Consider the following 18,195-nt stretch of genomic DNA (forward strand, 5'->3'; position numbering starts at 1 on the left):
TTGTTTTAGTGAATCCAATTATGTCATTGCTGCTACCTTGAAATGTTGATGTCCCTGAGCAGAAGGATCTAGGCTTTTACTTTACTGCTGCAATGCCTACCTTCTGGTGCAGAGTTTGTCAAATGTCATAATTCCTGTTATTTTATGAGCACCAAAGAGATGAACTTAGAGAGAACCATCATATACCAGCTTCAAAGGGTAAAGGCACATGAGGATCCTAAGCAGAGCTCAGATGCTGTAGGGATGTGGTTGCAGACACTGGGACTCTATCTTCTTGTTGCCTTAAGTCAAGCTTCCCTTAAGCAGCTCAGCTGTTACTCCAAAAGTAAATTGTAAATTGTTACTTGGGTTTAAACCTTATATTTGGGTCAGTGCCACTCATAAAGATGCAATTCAGAAGTGAAATGCACTTACTGGTTGCTGTTACAGGAAACCTGTGTCAGTGTCTGTTGAATCTTGGGTTCCTCTAGAATTTTAATAGCAGAATGCTGGAGCCATGTCAGTGGTGTGCCTCTTGCCTGCATTTTTTTCCTGGTATCACTTTGTCACTCTCCTTGGAGAACTCCACATGATCCTGTACACTTTATTGCTCCCTCAAGCAAAACCTCTTAAAGGATTACTTTGACTTGTGATTAGAAGTGGCAGGGAACACTTGGCAGATCTGAAACTCAACAAAATAGTGCAGTTTCCTTTCTGGGATTTCTCCCCCACACCCTTATCACAGAATGGTTGCGGTTGAAAGGGACCTCTAGAGATGTCCTAGTCATCTCTGTCCCCCCAGTTCCTCAGATTCAGCTATTGCTTATGTTTCAAAGTTGTCAGATTGCAAATGATGCCTGGAAGGGGAGGTGGGGTTTGGTTCAAGACCCAGTGTTTAGCCTAGAGACGGAGGAAATGCTTATTTTGAAGTGCAGGTGAAGCACTTTTGACAACTTTCATGAAAAATCAAAGTCTCCTTTTGACAACTTTCATGAAAGTTCTTATATTTTGTTCTTTGCTAGAGAAGGTCTTATATCTGCAAGGGGAAACCTGAAGAAGGAGGCAAGGTCTTCAGAGGGCATCAGAAGATAGAAAGAGCAGCTGAAAATCAGGATCAGGCCCTTGGGGGAGTAGTTGAGGCTGGGGGAAGGGGATGCTTGCTGAATGCATCCATGTTAGGCACTCCTGTTGAAACTCATTCCCTCCCAGATGTAGAGCAATACTGTCCTTCCATATGGGGCATAGAAAAAGTTGTCACCCAAATTGCACAGGAGAAGCTGTTTCACCTCTTGGTGACTCTTGATGTAACTTCTTGGCCACTGGCTGGGAGTTGCTGGGGCAATTTATTCAACCTGGGTGAGAATTAAGCAGCACTCAGTGGTCCACTGATATTTACAAGGGCATATGGTTGAAATCCTGTCACCAAATCACAAGGGAAGGCTTGTCTTCTAGTGGGTGCTGACTTTTGCAGTCTGTGTAGTCACACAGATTCTGCCATTTCCTATGCCAAATGCTTCCTGGAGGATGTCTCTCAGCTTCTATTTCCTCTACATCAATCCAGGGTTATTCAAAGCCCTGCCAAACTGCAGAGGACTATGATGCCTTTTTAATTACCCACAGCCTCGCTGAAGCACTGTGGGTGTTTTCAATACCAACCTGGTGTCCAAAGTCAGAGACATACATGAAAGAAAGTGTCTGAACATCCTGTGCCTGATGCACAGTGCATCCTTGCCTAGAGGGTCCCCACAGACTGGTCAAGAAACCTCACTCTTGACTGGTGAGTGGTGGGTTCACAAAAATTAAGAGAGGCACGTGGGTTTCATCCTAGCATTAGTGAAGCAATAATCACCAGAATGTTCACCTTGCACAGCCTTGACAGCATACAATGTTTTTATTTTAAGGGCATTGGTAAAATTTACTGGAGACTCAGACATACTCAAAATCACTGATGTGCTTAAAAGCCCTACGGGACCAGGACCTCTGCCCTTTCATCTACCTTCAGCACTGGGCAGCACTTCTAATTGCTAATTTGGGGATAGTTTGGAGTCACCTATAAGGCATGAGAGGTTCATCCCTCCTCTTTCTCTAAAGCCTTTAATGATTACTAACTGAGCTGCACAGTAATCACCCAGGACTGATGTGTTAACTCCCGCTGAGACTGGCACAGTGCTGAAAGCCTGTGCTCACACAGCCCAGCTTTAGAAGGGTCAGATGGAGATCCAGGCTATCCTTGACTTTTGAATTTGCTTTTGTTGTATCTCCAGGCAGATGAGTTTGCTTTCCCCCTGCAAAGATGGGAACGAAGGTGTGCGAATGTACTGCTGCAGCTGATAATACCCTGCGAGATCCTGGGCTCCCTAGTTCAGGCATGTGTGGTGCCGACAGGGTCCTGCAGCTCTTCCTGTGATTCTGTGATGAGATTAACTCCTTTGGGGAGCTGCTGGGGCAAGCCCCTGCCTGCTCAAAATGTACTTTTGCCTCCTACTTCTACCAGTGGAACTAAATTTTCTTGCCTGTCTGGTGGTGTTCTGCCAGAGCTTTTTGCAGTGATAGGGAAAAGATTAGTAGACACTTTAGGTGTGGGGGTAGAGACAAACAGCTCTGCTCTCTGCCTGGCTGGTCTCAACCTCTCAAGCAGCAGACGTGTGCGAGGCTTGGATGAAAACAGTTCTCTTTGACCTGAGCCCTGTCACTCCCTGACAAGCAAGCCTGCCTCCCCTGAGCATCAGGCTCTGACCCAAAGGAATGAGGGTAAAGCATCTGGGCTCTGTTTACTCTCTGTGATGGAGGATGCGTGCGAGGAGCAGGGGTGTGCCCGTGCACATGTGCTGAGTGCAGGGGTGAGCCCTGCCACCACCACCCGTGTCCCAGAGCTGATGTGCCAGCCCATGGCAGAGGCAGGATGCTGTGCAGGGAGATCAAAGAGGAAAGCTGAAATGAAAAGATGACTACCAGCAGTGGGGAAAAAGCCTTGAATTCCAGCATGAAGTTTGCTCCTTTCTTTCCAATCAGTACAACACTAAGGACATGCATAAACCATATGTTAAAGGTGTTAGAGGGATGAATGTGGAGCACATGTGTTTGCCTGAGCCTCTACCTCAGGGTGGACTGATTGAAGAAAAGGATAAGCCCTCTGGGAGCTCCTGACCATAAGACATCAGACATTTTGCTTAGTTTGGTCAGTTTAGACTGTCTGTGCCCAGGAATTAGTAATATTTTCTTCTACTGATTCAACCTCTAGAGCTAAATAACATCTCCCATAACCCAGTGACCATTAATGGTTTGAGGTAAAACCTGAAGCTTACTAATATATCTTGCAAAAGATAAGCAGGCTCTGTCACCAATTTATGGGGGAAATGAATAAAGAAATCCCAAAATTATTGTTCTGCTGACCTCAATATATCTTGTGGGAAGAACTTCCCAAAGCCCGAGAACTAAGGCTGCAGAACAGGAGACATTAACCAGGTGATTTACTTCTCCTTCAGAACACAACATTGCTTTTGGGGTTTTTGTTTGGTTTTATTTCCCCTTTTTTCCCCACTATAGTAAACCAAATCAATATTACATTTCTAATTCAGGATAATAAAAAAACTCCACACATAGAAGGAAATAAGGCTGGTGATGCCTTATTGTTCCCATGTCATAACCAGGGAGTATTACTGTGCTAGAAGAGCTGCTCTGTGTTGCTGCCTTCAGTTCACGAGACTAGAGAGGAGTTCCAAGGGCAGCTGGGTGTTTGGTACAGCTATAGCATATATTCATTCAAGGAATTTGGGGTACTTGATGAGAAGACAGAGAAGAAACATTTCCCATCAGGATTAATGGAGAGAGACTGATTTCACTTGCTACAGTTCATTATAGAAAATTAGCGATGACAAATCACGTATGGCTGTGAGAGGCAGGATGCTCTTTTCACCTTTTCTTTCTCATTTAACAAATCCAAGCAGCACTACATTGATCAGCACTACCTGCTAAGACAAGCAGTGCCTGATGGCTTGGTGTTGGTTGTGTTTCTTTGGGTTTTCCTCTGTTGCAGAGGATGATGAGCAATGCTGCAAGTGGCTGTGCTGCCTCTCAGGCTGGAGCGCTGTCCAAGTGCTGTGGCACTGCCTCTGTTCCTGGGCCACCACATCTGGTGGCTGGTCCTCCCTGGTACTGCACCATGGCATGTGTCCCTAGCTCCTGAGGCCATTTAACCTGCCTGCGAGTGGGAAGGAGGAAATTAGCTTATAAGCCTCAGCTTCTCCCTAGCCAGGATGTGAAGCATTTTGTAATAGTTTCAGGTTTTGCTTCCTGGGGAAGATTTACAGGAAGGCCTTCCCTAGCATTTGGTTTCACTTGCCCTTTTGAGCTAAGGTCAAGATCAGAGAATGGGTAAATAGGCTTTCCCAACTTGCTGACATCCAGTTGTTCTGTTCTCCAACTCTGCTCTGAGCTAAGCACCATTTTATGAAAGCATTTCTTTTCCTGTGCCTCTATTTTTTTTAAACTAGTAAGGAAAATACATATATTTAAGGTAAAGCCCTGTGACTATTTTTCAGTTCTACAGGTATCATACAGGCTGTATAAAACTGAATTGTGCTGTTTTCTGTTTCAAGTGCATTACATCTGGGATGCAGAAGGGCTTTATTCACAGTTTCTGAGAAAAAAAAATCAGTGGATAATTACTCTCCCTGCTAAAAATATCTTCTTTTTTTTTCCTTTTTTTTTTTGTTTTGTGATTTCTGCTAGATGAAACAACCAGTAGGCAAATCTTTCTCCATGTAAATACTAAAGGACACGAATGGGTCACATTTCGGGCTTTAGATGGCAAGCTATCTGTGCTGAATTTTGCTGGTCTTACAACTTAGTTTGCCCTAATTTCCAAAGAGGTTCTTGTACCTCTTTTTCTAAAATCTCACTTGCTTTTACTTTGTGGGGGCACAGCAGAGTTGTCAGTGTGTAAAGTCTTGTCTCTACTGTGTACAGATGCAATGCCATGTTCTTGCTCTTCAGAACTGCCCATCTAAGTGGGGAAAATAGCTGGGTCAGCCAGTCAGCTGCTGCTCCAGGAGCTCATGCTATTGAAATTAAAGGAGTCAACTGTGATGCAGCCCTGAAGTTCTACCTGTAGAGCTGTGCCTGGTTCCCTCCTGCTGCTCCTGAGCCTTACCCTGGAGCTGCTACTACAGGGAAACATGATAGTGGGCACAAAACTCTAGGTTTTGGGATTGAGCTGACAGACAAAATCTTAAGCCTACTTAGACAAGAAAACAGAGAGGTCATTCCTTTGGAGTTTCAAAGTCTCAGTGTCAGAGAAGTAATAAATTCAAGGTCATTTTCTTCTTGTTGATTGGATCGTCACTGTGAAAAGGTCTCTTAATTTTTCATTTCTCCAGTGAGCTCTATCATGTGTCTCCTACCTGTGCCTGACTAGTTTAATATTCTCTCTTGCCACTTAGTATTCCTGTATGGCTGGTTTTATTTTAAACAATTTATTCAACTTTACAGGTGATTACAAGAACAAATAGTCTAGTGTTGTATTGACATTATGTGTCTTTGACAATGCCCCAACACCCCCTTCCCAAAGACACTGCTCTTCCAGATAAGGAAACAGGGAAAGTGTGACTGAATACCATGCATTTGCAGAATTCAAACATTTCCTTACTCACTCAACCCCAGATGTTCTTTTCCCAGGCCTCATATCCCAGTCTTCATTAGAAAATTTGAGAGAAATGCTTTACTGTGGCTGCTGGCTTGGCAGCTTTTCAGGTTCAGGCAGAATCTCCTTTATTCACAGGCCCTTTCTTCTTATTATTTTTTAATGCTTCTCCAGAAACTTGTATTATCATCTTTAGCAGTGCAGAAAAATGCTCAATATTTTAGAGCTTCTTTGTAGCATGGTAATCTCTGAGACTAAAAAAAAAAAAAAAAAAAAAATCTCTTGGTCCCAGCCTCATTTTTAATAGGATAGTAAACTAAGAGGATACATGAGGATTATTCTAATCTCACCCTGGAGCTCTCTCCAGCACTACTGCCTGTCTGGGACCCATTATTGAACTGCCTTCTCCAATGCTCCAGAAAACAGGCACTTATCTTGATTTAACAAGTAATGATAGCAAAAGCCTGAGCTGTCATGCTTTAGAAATAATGGATCAGCTAATTGATTGCGAAAAGCAATATTAGGCTTGAGTTGAACACCCTTTGGAGTGCTCTCTTCTCCTTGCTTCAGTCTTTAGTCCCTTGAGAGCATGTTTGTACACTGAAGGGGGGGATATTCAACAAAATCAACTACTCTTCCCACAAAGCACATGAAAGGGACTGCTAAAGGTGAGCTACTTTTCCTCATCTTGCAGCTCTCCTGGAGCAGTCCACTGTGTGTGCTCTGGAAGAGCAAGGGAGCTGGGGGTGGAGAAAAGGAGGCTCAGGAGGGACCATATCACTCTCTACAAGTGCCTGGAGGCTGTAGCCAGGTGGGGGTTGGCCTCTTCTCCCAGGGAACAAGTAACATGATCAAGAGGGAATGCCCTCAAGATGTACTCTAGGTGCCAGGGGAGGTTAATGTTGGATATCAAGAAAAAATTCTTCACTGAAAAGCCTGTCAAGCATTGGATCAGGCTGCTCATGGAGGTTGTTGTGTCACCAGTGCTGGAGGTATTTAAAAGATGTGTTGATGTGGCACTTCTGGATGTGTTTTAGTGGTGCACTTGCTTGGCAGCATCGGGTGAATGGTTGGGCTCAGACTTAAGGTCTTAATCTAAATTATTTTATTATTCTGTTGCTGTGGCAGAAGAAAACACACAAAGCTTTATTTGCCTATGTAGTCTTTAAACCTTTTGGGTCTGGGCTTTAAACCTCTTGGGTCTAGGGACAGCACATGAACTGGGCAGGAAAGGAACTGCTTTCTGGTGATTTTTACTGTTTGCAGGTGGTGGGAGACCAGTCTGCCCAGAAGTGAGAATTTGAGCAACAATGTATGAAACTGGTCCTTGGGACACCATGCACACTCTCCTACCTCTCATCATGGCAATGAATGTGTGTAAGAGCATAACCCTTAGATATTTGCCCTTAGATATTGCTGTAGCCAAGGCACAGTCGTGCTCTTCCTTCAGCCCTTATCCATGGGTGAGGAACTGAGGCAGGGCAGGCAGGACTCAGCTGCACAGCAAGACTGAGTCAAGCTGGGACACAAGTGCAGCTTTTACCTGCCTGCACAGTTCACTGTGTGATACTTATTTCTCCTTCTCATACTGAAAAGAACTACATGTTGCTGTCAGGCTTTAGTCTTGAATATGTCTTTAGACTGTTTTCAAAAGACAGGCTAGCCCAAGCAGACGAATTACTGCTGTCAGCAGCACAATAATAGTGACACACATGGTTTCTTTCTCCTTTTCTTTCCTCCACTCCCCGTGATGAAACTTCTAAAATGCCGTACACTGCACGGAATGCAAACAGACATTGGGTTAGTTAAAAACATACTTCTCTTTATTTGAAAGTGTTCTATACACAGATAAAAGGCAGCCGATACATTGCATAGTATACCTTTTTTTTTAAAGTATGCTTATTATCACATGTGTCTGAGAAAAGGGATGGTTACTGGCTCTAACTTCCCACAACAAACAATGCAGTTAATGGAACAATAAATTAAAGGAGTACTAGTAGTCCATGTTACACATAAAATAGATGTTAACAGATACAAACATAACATCAATGATGACTGATTCAGTTTTCCTTCTCCTTAGAAATTCAGTGTCTTATTAGAGTGGTTGCCTAAACTGAGTTTTTATTAAGATGCAGTAGTGCTCTGAAGCTTTGAAACAAAAAAGCCATACGATTTTTTTAATTGAATGGGAATGTCTTCAAGGAACCTTGCTAGTGGGAATGAGGGTGCTGTTCTCCTGCCCCCGTGATGGTCAGGTCCTACTCCTGTTGTTGAGCCCTTGCTGCTGCAAGGAGGCAGACCTGATGCTTCAGCTGTAGCTGATCCTGTAGCTGTAGCTGGCTCCAAGGCACTTCTAGGGCCTATCAACTGTTTACATTGCGGGCACTAAGTATCCAAAGGACAAAACGCTGCAGGGTGGGAGAGTGGGGTGTCATGAAACCTTAGTTTAGTGAACTGGCCATCATCTCTGGGACTGTTGTCAGGGTTCTGCATAAATGCTCCTTGCTGGAAATGCAGAACCTGGGCCTTCGGTGGTATTGAACCCCAGGGAGATTCTATGGGTGTTAGATAAACAGTTTTAAGAGCTGTATCTTGTAAGAGTGCTCTCTTTCCTCTTTACCTGAACTCATGAGGGTTTCCATGAGTGCTTTCTGGCAAGCAGGTTTTGCCCTGGAGCTGGTCCTGTGCTTGAGCTGAATGTCAGGGTGCCACCTGCACTCGTCTCCTGCCTTGAGCTGGAGGCAAACACCTTGTTCATCTGTTCAGGGGAGCTTCAGGAAGTGCCAGAGCTATGGTGGGGAGGTAGGTGTTGAACAGGGACAGGGAGAGATAAACTTGTCAAGCAGAACAGCAAGAGATCTCCATTAGGGAACCGAGTAGCAGAGTCCATGCAAGCTGGAGCTCCAAGAGTCTTTACCACAATGTGGATGCTGGCCCATATATTACTCAATGAGAAAAGTCAACCATGTTGTGAATTACAGGGCTGTAATTCAACCCTGAGGATCTGATGACTATAGAAACCACCTGAGCTCTGCTGCCCTAGTTTGACAACCATATGCTCCTGGAGGCAATTATAATCCTGCTGTATGTCTCAGCTGCCTGGCACTTTTTTCCCTCCCTCCTCCGTACTTAACACTGAGGTAGAAGTTTCAACTAGCATTAAAACACACAAAAAATGAATAGGATCTTAGTGGGAAAGTAGTCCAATGACCTTCAAAATTTGCAAAAACGAAATGTGGCTATAAAATGTAACCGAAGTAGAAGAGTAATTCTAAAAATGTCAGAAAAACAGTATCAAAAAAGTACAGTACTCAGTTGCAAGACATTTTCTATTGTATTTTTAAAAATTAAGATTTTTTTAAAAAAATTCTCCCTCTGCACCAGAATTTTTATGGTATCAGAGATATACTGGTATCAAAGTAGAAGTACATATGAATTTTTGAACTTTTGAACAATTATCCAGTTGGCTTCAGCTGAGTATTGCTTTTATTTCCTATAAAAATATATGATTAACTATGCATGTGTATATATTGACATACATGTCTTGCAAAAAAATCTGCATTCCTTTTGAAGCTTACAAGGAACATAAAAGTAATGGTAGTAATCTTTATGACAAGACTTAAATGACTTATTGTTCATGCAATATTTAAATATAAGCAACACAAATCACCAACATAGGATTTTTTTTTGCTTTACAACCCCTGTAATAGTAAAGAAAGTTTATATTAGTACCTAAAGAAATTGAGTTAAACTACTCCTATAGGGGCTGCTGTTAGTTACCTCCACTGTACTTAATACCACAGAGCAAATGAGATCCAAATTTCAGTTGAAAGAACATGGTTATCTTAAATTTCACCCTATTGATTTAATTATTGGCAGGAATGTGAAAATACATTCAGTGTAAGAAAGCTGTTAAAGCCAAAGAGGAAAAAAAGAGTTCTTATTATTCTTAGAGCTATTTTCCAAGAAATACTAGATGTTCCAGCTTTAGTGCTGCATTTTAAATCAGGGAAAAAATCCATGAGTAGAGGAAGACAGTGTTTATGAGCCTTCAAGGAGAACACTTCACTGACATTAAAGGCAACTTTGCAGACTCACTTGAAATGTATCAATTTGTAATCTACACATTTACAGGAGCTGCTCTGCTCTGAAAGCTGTTTCCCAATCTGTGCCAAAACATATGAGACTGCGTAGCATACTTCTTATGATAGACCTCCAGGCTCTGTTTCTCCATAATTGATTTAGTTATTAGTTATGCAGGGGAGAGAAGAGATCCCTGAGGCTTAGTAAAACAGTATTCAGTTACTAAAAGCAGCCCTTTGTGAATTAATGTCATCCTACCAGCTCTTTCTGCTCATTATTCCTTCAAGTCTTGTTTTCCTGGACACCAGCTGTCACAGAGGAAGTCTCCAGCCTTTTCTTCTCCTGCCTCCTTGGCTGACTGAAGTTGCACCAGCACGGTCTGGAGTGTCTCCTTCACCACCTGGATCTCCCTCTGCAGAGACTGTGCAAGCTTTATTAAGGAATATTCTATAGGTGATTGGCAGTCCCCTATCTCTTTCCAAGTTATTAAGTACATTCTTGTTCTGCTGTTCACAACAGATGGCCATGGCTATCTAATTGTAGCTTCAACTTCTTCCAAATTGTTTGGATTAAATATTAATACATTTCTCACACTTGCTAGCAAAAGAAAAATGCAGGCAAACTCAAGTTCTCAAGTAGCATTATTTAGCAGTTTAAAAAAGGGAGGGGATGGGGGATACTGCTTGGATACTGTTCTCATGGGAAGAAAGGAAGGAAGGAGACAAAAAATACTGTGTACCATGGAGGCAGCAGCACTAGGTGTGAGTTCCCTGATGGATGGAGGGTGGACTTTCATGCCAGAGACACAGACCTGGGTGGATCAGATCCCAGGTGAATGCAACAGGGCAGCAGGAGTAGTCTGAAACAAAGGCAGAGTGACCACAGCTTGTGTGGCATTAGTGAGCTCAACAATGTGTGCTATGCAAGGTGGGGTGGGAATCTAGGTAAGGAGCAAAATAAGCTTACAGCAGAGAAAGTATTTCTGCTACACTTAGCTCCAGAAAGCTTTCATGTTAGGTGAATTATCATTATAATTATAGTGCAGAACACACAAACATAAAGCTATAAAAGACTCCACAGGGAATGCTTTGAACAAGTTGAAAAGCAAGGAGGGCAGTAATGAGGCTGTACTGTCATGCATTAAAAGGAAGAAGGCCATCTGAAAAGTATCAAATAATTGGTATAAAATGCTTCATTTGGTTAAGAAAGAGTTTTCCACATTTTATTTTCCTCTGTCTAGTTCAGGGTTCCTGCAATGAATTCAGGAAGAAGCTGTTGGTCAATAGCTCGGCCTCTGAAAGAGACCTTCCACTTCCCTCTTTGCCAGCTCCACAGTGACGGGATGGAGGGTGTCACGTGGTGGCAACAAGGGGTGCACCAGGGAACAATGTGCACAAGCCTGTAAGTGGCTAGGCTTCCTTGCCAGTACAGCTTTTTGTGCTATGACTGGGAATAAGTTTGTACTACCACTATACTGGGCTTTCTGCTGATAATCTTAAATCAGCAACACTATCCATTGTAGGGAGAAGTCCAAGGTCAATGAGACAACCAATTTTATCCTCTCTTCTATAGCTTACTTTATGTGGAGAAGAAAACAAGCAGAGGCAAGTCAGAGCCTGAAATGGTAAACCAATGACCAGGTCTATGAGCAAACCCTAGGGCCCATCCCATCCCACTGAGGCCTCCTGGACAGGTATGGATGAAGGGCAAAGGCACCAAAAGATGGAAACTGGTTCATTTCTAGCAGTATATTATCAAATTATGCCAGAATCTCACTTCAAGGGAAGTGAAACAGGATGACACTGAAACAACTCAGTTTCAAAAGTATAACACACAGAAATAATAATGCACAAGGACAGTCTGTCCTTTGCAGAGCTCATACATTAGGAAATGTTGTTTCACTTGACCCCAATGTTAATGCAATGTCAAGAAAAAAAAGACGGCCTCAGGTTATGTGACTGTAAAAACTAAGCTGCTACTTTTGAAAAATTGTGACTGGACCGTGGTAAAGCTATACCAACCACAGCTCTTTCTGGCAACTATTATTATGTCTTTGAAAAGTCTTGGCTGCTTTTGGTTCTGTTATCTATTCCCCAAAACTTCATCTTTGCGTATTTACATGCATTTGCTATGATGTTTTGGTCTTAATATGTTCATGCATAATTCTAATTTCTGGACAGCTCTGTTAATCTAAAGGGCTTCTGTCTCTGATTATGAGTAGTAGCAGTACACACTGCTATCTATCCCAGTATCACAAAGCACTGTACAAGGACAAATTAATTATGCTTTGCATCTTCTCTGAAGTAAGAAATATTATTATCCTCTCCTAAGTCCTGGATTCTCCACCCCTCCGCAACTTAATCATGAGGCTCTGCTCAAAACCTAACTGTAAACATCAATCCTGCAATCCATGAACACCATAAACCTTCTGAAGTTTAATTCTGATGTGTAGCTTCTGTCTACATGCTGTTATTTGTAATATCCCAGGCAACTACAACATTCTTTTCAGGTAGCAAAATTGAAATGTTTCAGTGACAGTGGATGAGAAATCTTAAAGGATGGAAGAAAATGAGGAAGACAGGAAAAAAACTGTCAACCAACAGAAAGGTGGAGCAACAAAAAAAGATGACTGCATAGTTTAAGTACAGCAAGTACCAATCACCTCATAAATAACACCACAATCATGTGTAGACAAGTAACTGTCAAATGTGCCTTTATGGCTAAGACAAATATAGGGTATATGGCTGAGCATGGCATCTCTATCCACACACAAGTTGTATCTGGAGAAACAGCTCCACCCATTTTAAAAATGCAAATAAACAGTTTTGCCTGGGTCCACATGCAAATGTCCTTCATGCTCAAATTCTCTATCCAGTGCTGCAAATATTGAACCAGTATCCAAGGCAGGAGTGAAAACAAGTTCTAACTAGGAATATTTTCTGGTTCTGCTGTCTTCCTCTGAAAACTGGAAAAAAAACTCCACAATGTCAAGCAGTAAATTAAAGCACTTGGGAACAAGTACAGCCCATATTCAACAATGCTGCAGGTCTAACATTGTCCTGCTTTAAGCTTTGCACCTATTTAACTTAGTCTCTTTGAAAAACTTGAGCATCATCTCAGAGCCCATGATTTGCAAGCAGATAAAAAGCAGATCAAATTACTGTAGAGACTTGTTTAAGTTTTGGATAAAAATGGATCATTTTGCTCAAATGCAGCTTCTGATCTCTCAGCACAGATGTTCAGGGAAAAGAGACAAAAAGTAGATGTTATCGATAAGTTGCCTTCCTATAGGAATGGTTAGAAACTGAGAGCACATATTATAAGATAAAAGACATGGGAAGGACAATGAAGGACTACTAATGGTCTGAGATAAAGGCCAATGGGATTTTGGAAAGTAACTGCATTTTTTGGACATCTGAAGAAGAAAATAGTTCTTGAAGAACAGAAATAATCAAAAAGAGGTTTTTGGTTGGGTCTTTTCTTGTTTCTAACCTGGTTAACTATTCTGCTTGTTTCCAAAAGCCAAACTCTACAGTGCCTGCAGACAGAAGCTCAGCAAAATGTGCCACCACCTAACTGCAAGTGTCACTCCTAACCCCAGGCATCAGCACCCTTGGAGAGGCTAAGCCAGATGGGAAACAGCTCTGTAGAAAAGGACCTTGGGGTCATGGTGGACAATAAACTGTACACCAGCAATGTGTCATGAGGCAAAGGTGCCCAACAGCCTCCCAGGCTGGATTAACAAAAACACAGCCAGCAGGCAGAGGGAGATGATCCTTCCACCCTAATCAGCACTGCTAAGGTCCCATCTGGATGTTGTGGGTTCCACAATAAGAGAGAAGGAATTACTGGAATGACTCCAGTACGGGACCAGTTTAATGGACTTGAGTATCCATCACATGAGGAGATGCTGAGAGAGCTGGGACTCTTCAACCTGAAGAAAAGAAGGCTCACGGGGTACTACCACTGTGTATAGCTGAAAGGCAGGGATGAAGAAGACAGAGCCAGACTCTTCTGACTTTTTTTGTCCACTGACAGAACAAGAGGCAACAGGGAGAAATCCCAAAACAGGAAATTGAATCTGAATACGTGAAGACTTTTTTTTTGTTTGTTTGTTTGTTTAAAGGTGGTCAAACACTGGACTGTGTTGTACAATCAGGTTGTGGAGTGTTCATCCTTGGGGTATTCAAAATCTGACTGGACAACATCCTGAGCAACCTCCTCTAGGTGACCCTGCTTGAGCAGAGAGTTGGACCAAATAACCTCAAAAGGTCACTTCCTACTAAACAATTCTTTGATTGTGTGTGCTACATGCCAAAAGACCACTAAAGAGCCAAGACACTTCAGTAGGTCTCTTGAATTACTTGGGGTTTCGCCTTTTTGAAGAACATCCTTGGGAGCAGGGGAAAGATACGAAGCAAGTCCTTGCTGTTTATGTGTGGTTTCACAGCAAGAGAGCAAAATGGCCTTTGGAAATCCATCACTTCTCCTTACAAAATTCAGGGGTATTTGCAGTAGTGCAACCAATCAGAATTTTCTCAATTACCCCCTTGATTACTGTCGCCCTTCTTCACATCCATGAATGTTATTTCTATAAACTAAGATAATACCCCTCCCATGCAAAACCCAAAATCCGCCCCCAAAAACTACTAAACAAAAAACTGCAACAGAATGACTGCTACATATTGAAAAATGGAACCCCTCAGTGGTCAGAATATCAGCTACTTTCAAATTGCTTGCTCCAACAGAAAATGGAAGGAAAAGAAATTGCAGCACCTGGGTGGAAATACACTGACCTACCACTATCAGAGCATAAGCTATACAAGTGGAACCATGTTCTCTGTGTAATACACAGTGGGAAGAGCTCACCCTCCTGTCATCTAAAATAAAATCAAAGAGGGTGCCATTGCCACCTCTAACTCTTGAAGGATCCCAAAATCTCTTACAGGTTCACACAGAGTGAGATTCCTCACTGAGCTACAGACAGGGTTAAATTTGACATGATTCTGTTGAAAACCTGCTCTGGTGTAAAACAAGACTGGTATGGGAGCCTGCTGCAGGATAAAGGTGAAAGGTTAGCAAAGTGACCTGTGACATTTAATCAATGTTTAGGCACAAAATTCTGCTTTCAGAATAACTGATTAAAATGACCATTTTAGGGCAAGGAAAGAAGATTGTTTTTGTAATAATACTACAGCTAGGTTTTCTTCCAACAAAGCATTTGCACCAAGAGGAACTATTACATGCATTCAAATCGTCTATCAAAATGTAACTACTCATTAAGAACAAAAAATGACTGTGAAATTGCAATATAGGCTCCATTTAATTTTAGTGGGAATTCCAGGCCTTTACTGTCGGGAAAGTAACACCTCTCATCAGCTTTGCAGACACCATAATGAGTCACCTCTCATCCTTTGGTTTTTCCAATTAATGATGTGGACTGTTTTCATACACTCATTAATGATCAACCATAACTGAATATTTTGCAGTTTTATTTGGTTCTATACTGCATAGAATTTAGTCAATATGTCACAGTGCTCAGAGAACTTTAACATCCAGCCCCATGCCCCTATTGTTTGATGCTTTTTATATAGAAGGGCAGTTTAGTGGTTTTTATGAAAGACTTCAACAATAAATTAGAATTGCAAGTGGGTCTGTGCCTATACTCAGGGCCAAGAAATATCACTGGATTTCTCCTTTGTTCAGGTTGTGCTGGCCCTTATGATGAGCAGCATGGCTGATTTAAGTGTGCTATGCCATCAAAACATGGACTGAAAAACAATGACATCTGGGTTTTTTCTTCCAATACAAACTTAATTATTAATCAAAGCTATGACACACACTAAACACTGGGAAATAGCTCAAGAGCATCAGGAATTTATTTTTCTCAGTAGAGTCTTTTAATAATCAGACCGCAGGACTAATTTACATCTGTGCAGCTCCCAGTTAGGTTTTTCACCTAATACATTTTGTAACATTTATGTATAAGGCAGATTTTTTGGGAGAAATATGGGAAGGGTGAAAAGGGTGAATGGACTTGGAAAAATTGATCCTGCTTTCATCACCATTTCAGGTCTTTAAGCTCCTGCTCTCAGAGCTCTACAGATTTGAATGAAAACTGCATGATTGTCCAGTATCTGTGAAATTGTTTTATCTAAAATCAAACAGATTACCATGCAAACAACAGATTCATCTATTAAATAAATTCCTCTACTGAGACTAATTGTTGTCTCTTAGCTTAGTGCTAGTTCCTGCAATACAGGCAAGTTACCAGTGAGTGAAAGCTAATTTTATAGGCACTGAGCAGTCTTTATATATTAAAAAAAAAAACAAAACCCAAACCAATCTACAGGTCTGTAGCACTATGGTAGCTATTTTTCTCTTTCCTTTTGAAGTACAGCACAGTGATTACATGTACCAGATGGTAACATTTTATGCACATTGACCTGGACTACCTCTGAAATAGCAACTTAATGTTAATGAGGGATAGCTGAAATGCTGAACTGCTTCTTTGTACATCTCTGTGTTTTAAACATGATTTCTTATTTTGTGACTGATGGTCTTGCTAGGACCAGGATATCACACACTGTGCATTTCTGTATTTAGATAACATGGGCTGAATTTCACTGATAGAGGAAGTCAGATCTCAATCAGAAAACTGTGGTTTAAAATGAGACTAAACTACAACTCTCCTGAAATTTACAATTACTAATTTTATTTCTTAAACTAACTCTTGCAGTGTCAACAGCTGTGAAGAAATAGGCACACTCCATAGAACATAAGAAACACTACTATTTCACATATATATGAATATATATATATATATATTCATATATGTGTATTATCTTCTGGAACCAAAAATGCAGTTTTCTAGCTTATTTCACCTTACCTAGTAAAGTTTAACTATGATCAGATGTGACTGTTCAGTGTGAGTATTAACTTAAGTCCCCTGCAAAGGACCTATAACTCCAACCCTCAGTGTTCTTCTGTAAGGGCCACTGAGAAAGCTCACTTGAAAGTAAATGCACACAAGGGAGAAAGGAATTGGATGCTCTGCACACACACACAAGACACACCCATACAGCTCTGAGAAGAATGCACTGGGGAAGCACAACTGCAACCAAGCCTGAACACTGCAAGTATAATGAAAAGAATGTTGAATAATCTTTCTGTATATTGTGTGTATATGGAAATGCTTGAAAAAGAAACATTTATAGTGACAAATTACTGACTGGATTTCTCTCCTCCAACCCAAATCCCCTTCCTCCAGCACCATTCCTCCTTCCTTCTGCTCCTTGCACTTTACCCTTCTGCTACCTTTAAAGAAACCAAGTTTCTAGAATAGAATTCTGCAATGACTTGTAATAGATGCCAAATTACTTACAACACAGTGGTATTTCCACATACTATTTATTCTCCTTTCTCTGAACTATCCTCTATAGGACTGTCCACCTTCTCTTAGCAGGAACTGAATCATTTCTAGCACCATCATCACCCCTACTAACATTCAGATGTCTCCAAGGGCTCCTCTGCTAATCTCTGCACCTTGAACATATCTCTCTTTCTTCATGATCCTCTCGACTGCCACCTCTTCTCTACCAAAACCTAACCAGCTCAGTACTCTCCTCTTCCTCAGCTTCACTGGTTCTTACTTTCTTTGCCCTTTCCTAGAAGAACAAAATCCCTTTTACGAAAGTTTTTCCTATGAAAGTTACAAATGAAACAAAACTTCGTGTTATTAAATTTTGAAAAAATGGCCAAGGAATTCCTCATAAAGGTTAAGCAATCTTCAGAAAAACTGACACATAAAGCACAGAAAGAGATAAGTGGACATAAGACAATACCTCATCTGGTTACTAGCACTGGAGTGTTAGAGGCAGATTATAATGTGTAGGATGCCACATGATGCATCTGTTGCCCATTTTTTTTTTTAAAACCCCAAACTACAGGTGACAATATACACAGTCTGAGTCAATAATGTAGCATCTAATTCAGCTAAATCATGTTGGGAAATGCAGGTGCATGGACACTCATATCCATGCAGCTTTTGGTGTGCTAAGTATTTAATTATATGAGCATTACCAACAAAAGGATTTTAACAGTAAAATAAAGGCTTTTCAGTACCCAATCTTAATTTACAAAGAATTAACTTCTGTTGAAATCAATTTTTAAAAATATGCATTATAGAAAAACTTACTACACAAAAATGCCCATTTCAGCAAGACAATAATTTCTCCCATTCTTAATGCATCTAACCTACACAAAGAACTAGCATTCCATGCCAATCTGACAGGCAAGTATCTCATGTGCATACTTACAGAGATTGATACGTATCTATAGCTATAGCAAAAAGGATATGAATAACTCCTTCATCAACTCTGCAGGCAGAACTTTGCAATTGATCTTCCAGATGCACCAATTTCTCACTTATTGCTTCACATTTTTCTCCCAACTCTGCAGAAAATATGAAGAACTCCTACAGAAAGTTGAAA

General features: G+C 41.3%; 1 protein-coding gene across 6 annotated transcripts in view; it reads right to left on the bottom strand.

Moving 5' to 3' along the window:
* Positions 1-7,421: 7,421 nt before the first annotated feature.
* Positions 7,422-18,195, bottom strand: part of DISC1 (DISC1 scaffold protein) — a 188,418-nt gene continuing 177,644 nt past the window's right edge. For 3 of the 6 annotated variants that reach the window (XM_038133648.1, XM_038133650.1, XM_038133651.1), the window contains 2 exons: positions 18,062-18,179; positions 7,422-10,126 (listed from right to left, as the gene is read on the bottom strand). In XM_038133648.1, the coding sequence (XP_037989576.1) occupies positions 9,978-10,126; positions 18,062-18,179 (267 nt within the window). In that variant the 3' untranslated portion in view covers positions 7,422-9,977. Of the gene's footprint in view, positions 10,127-18,061; positions 18,180-18,195 lie in introns of those variants that run through there. The other 3 variants (XM_038133649.1, XR_005256514.1, XR_005256513.1) reach the window with 3 other exon arrangements.

This window comes from Motacilla alba, chromosome 3, assembly GCF_015832195.1.
Source record: "Motacilla alba alba isolate MOTALB_02 chromosome 3, Motacilla_alba_V1.0_pri, whole genome shotgun sequence".
NCBI classification, from domain to species: domain Eukaryota; kingdom Metazoa; phylum Chordata; class Aves; order Passeriformes; family Motacillidae; genus Motacilla; species Motacilla alba.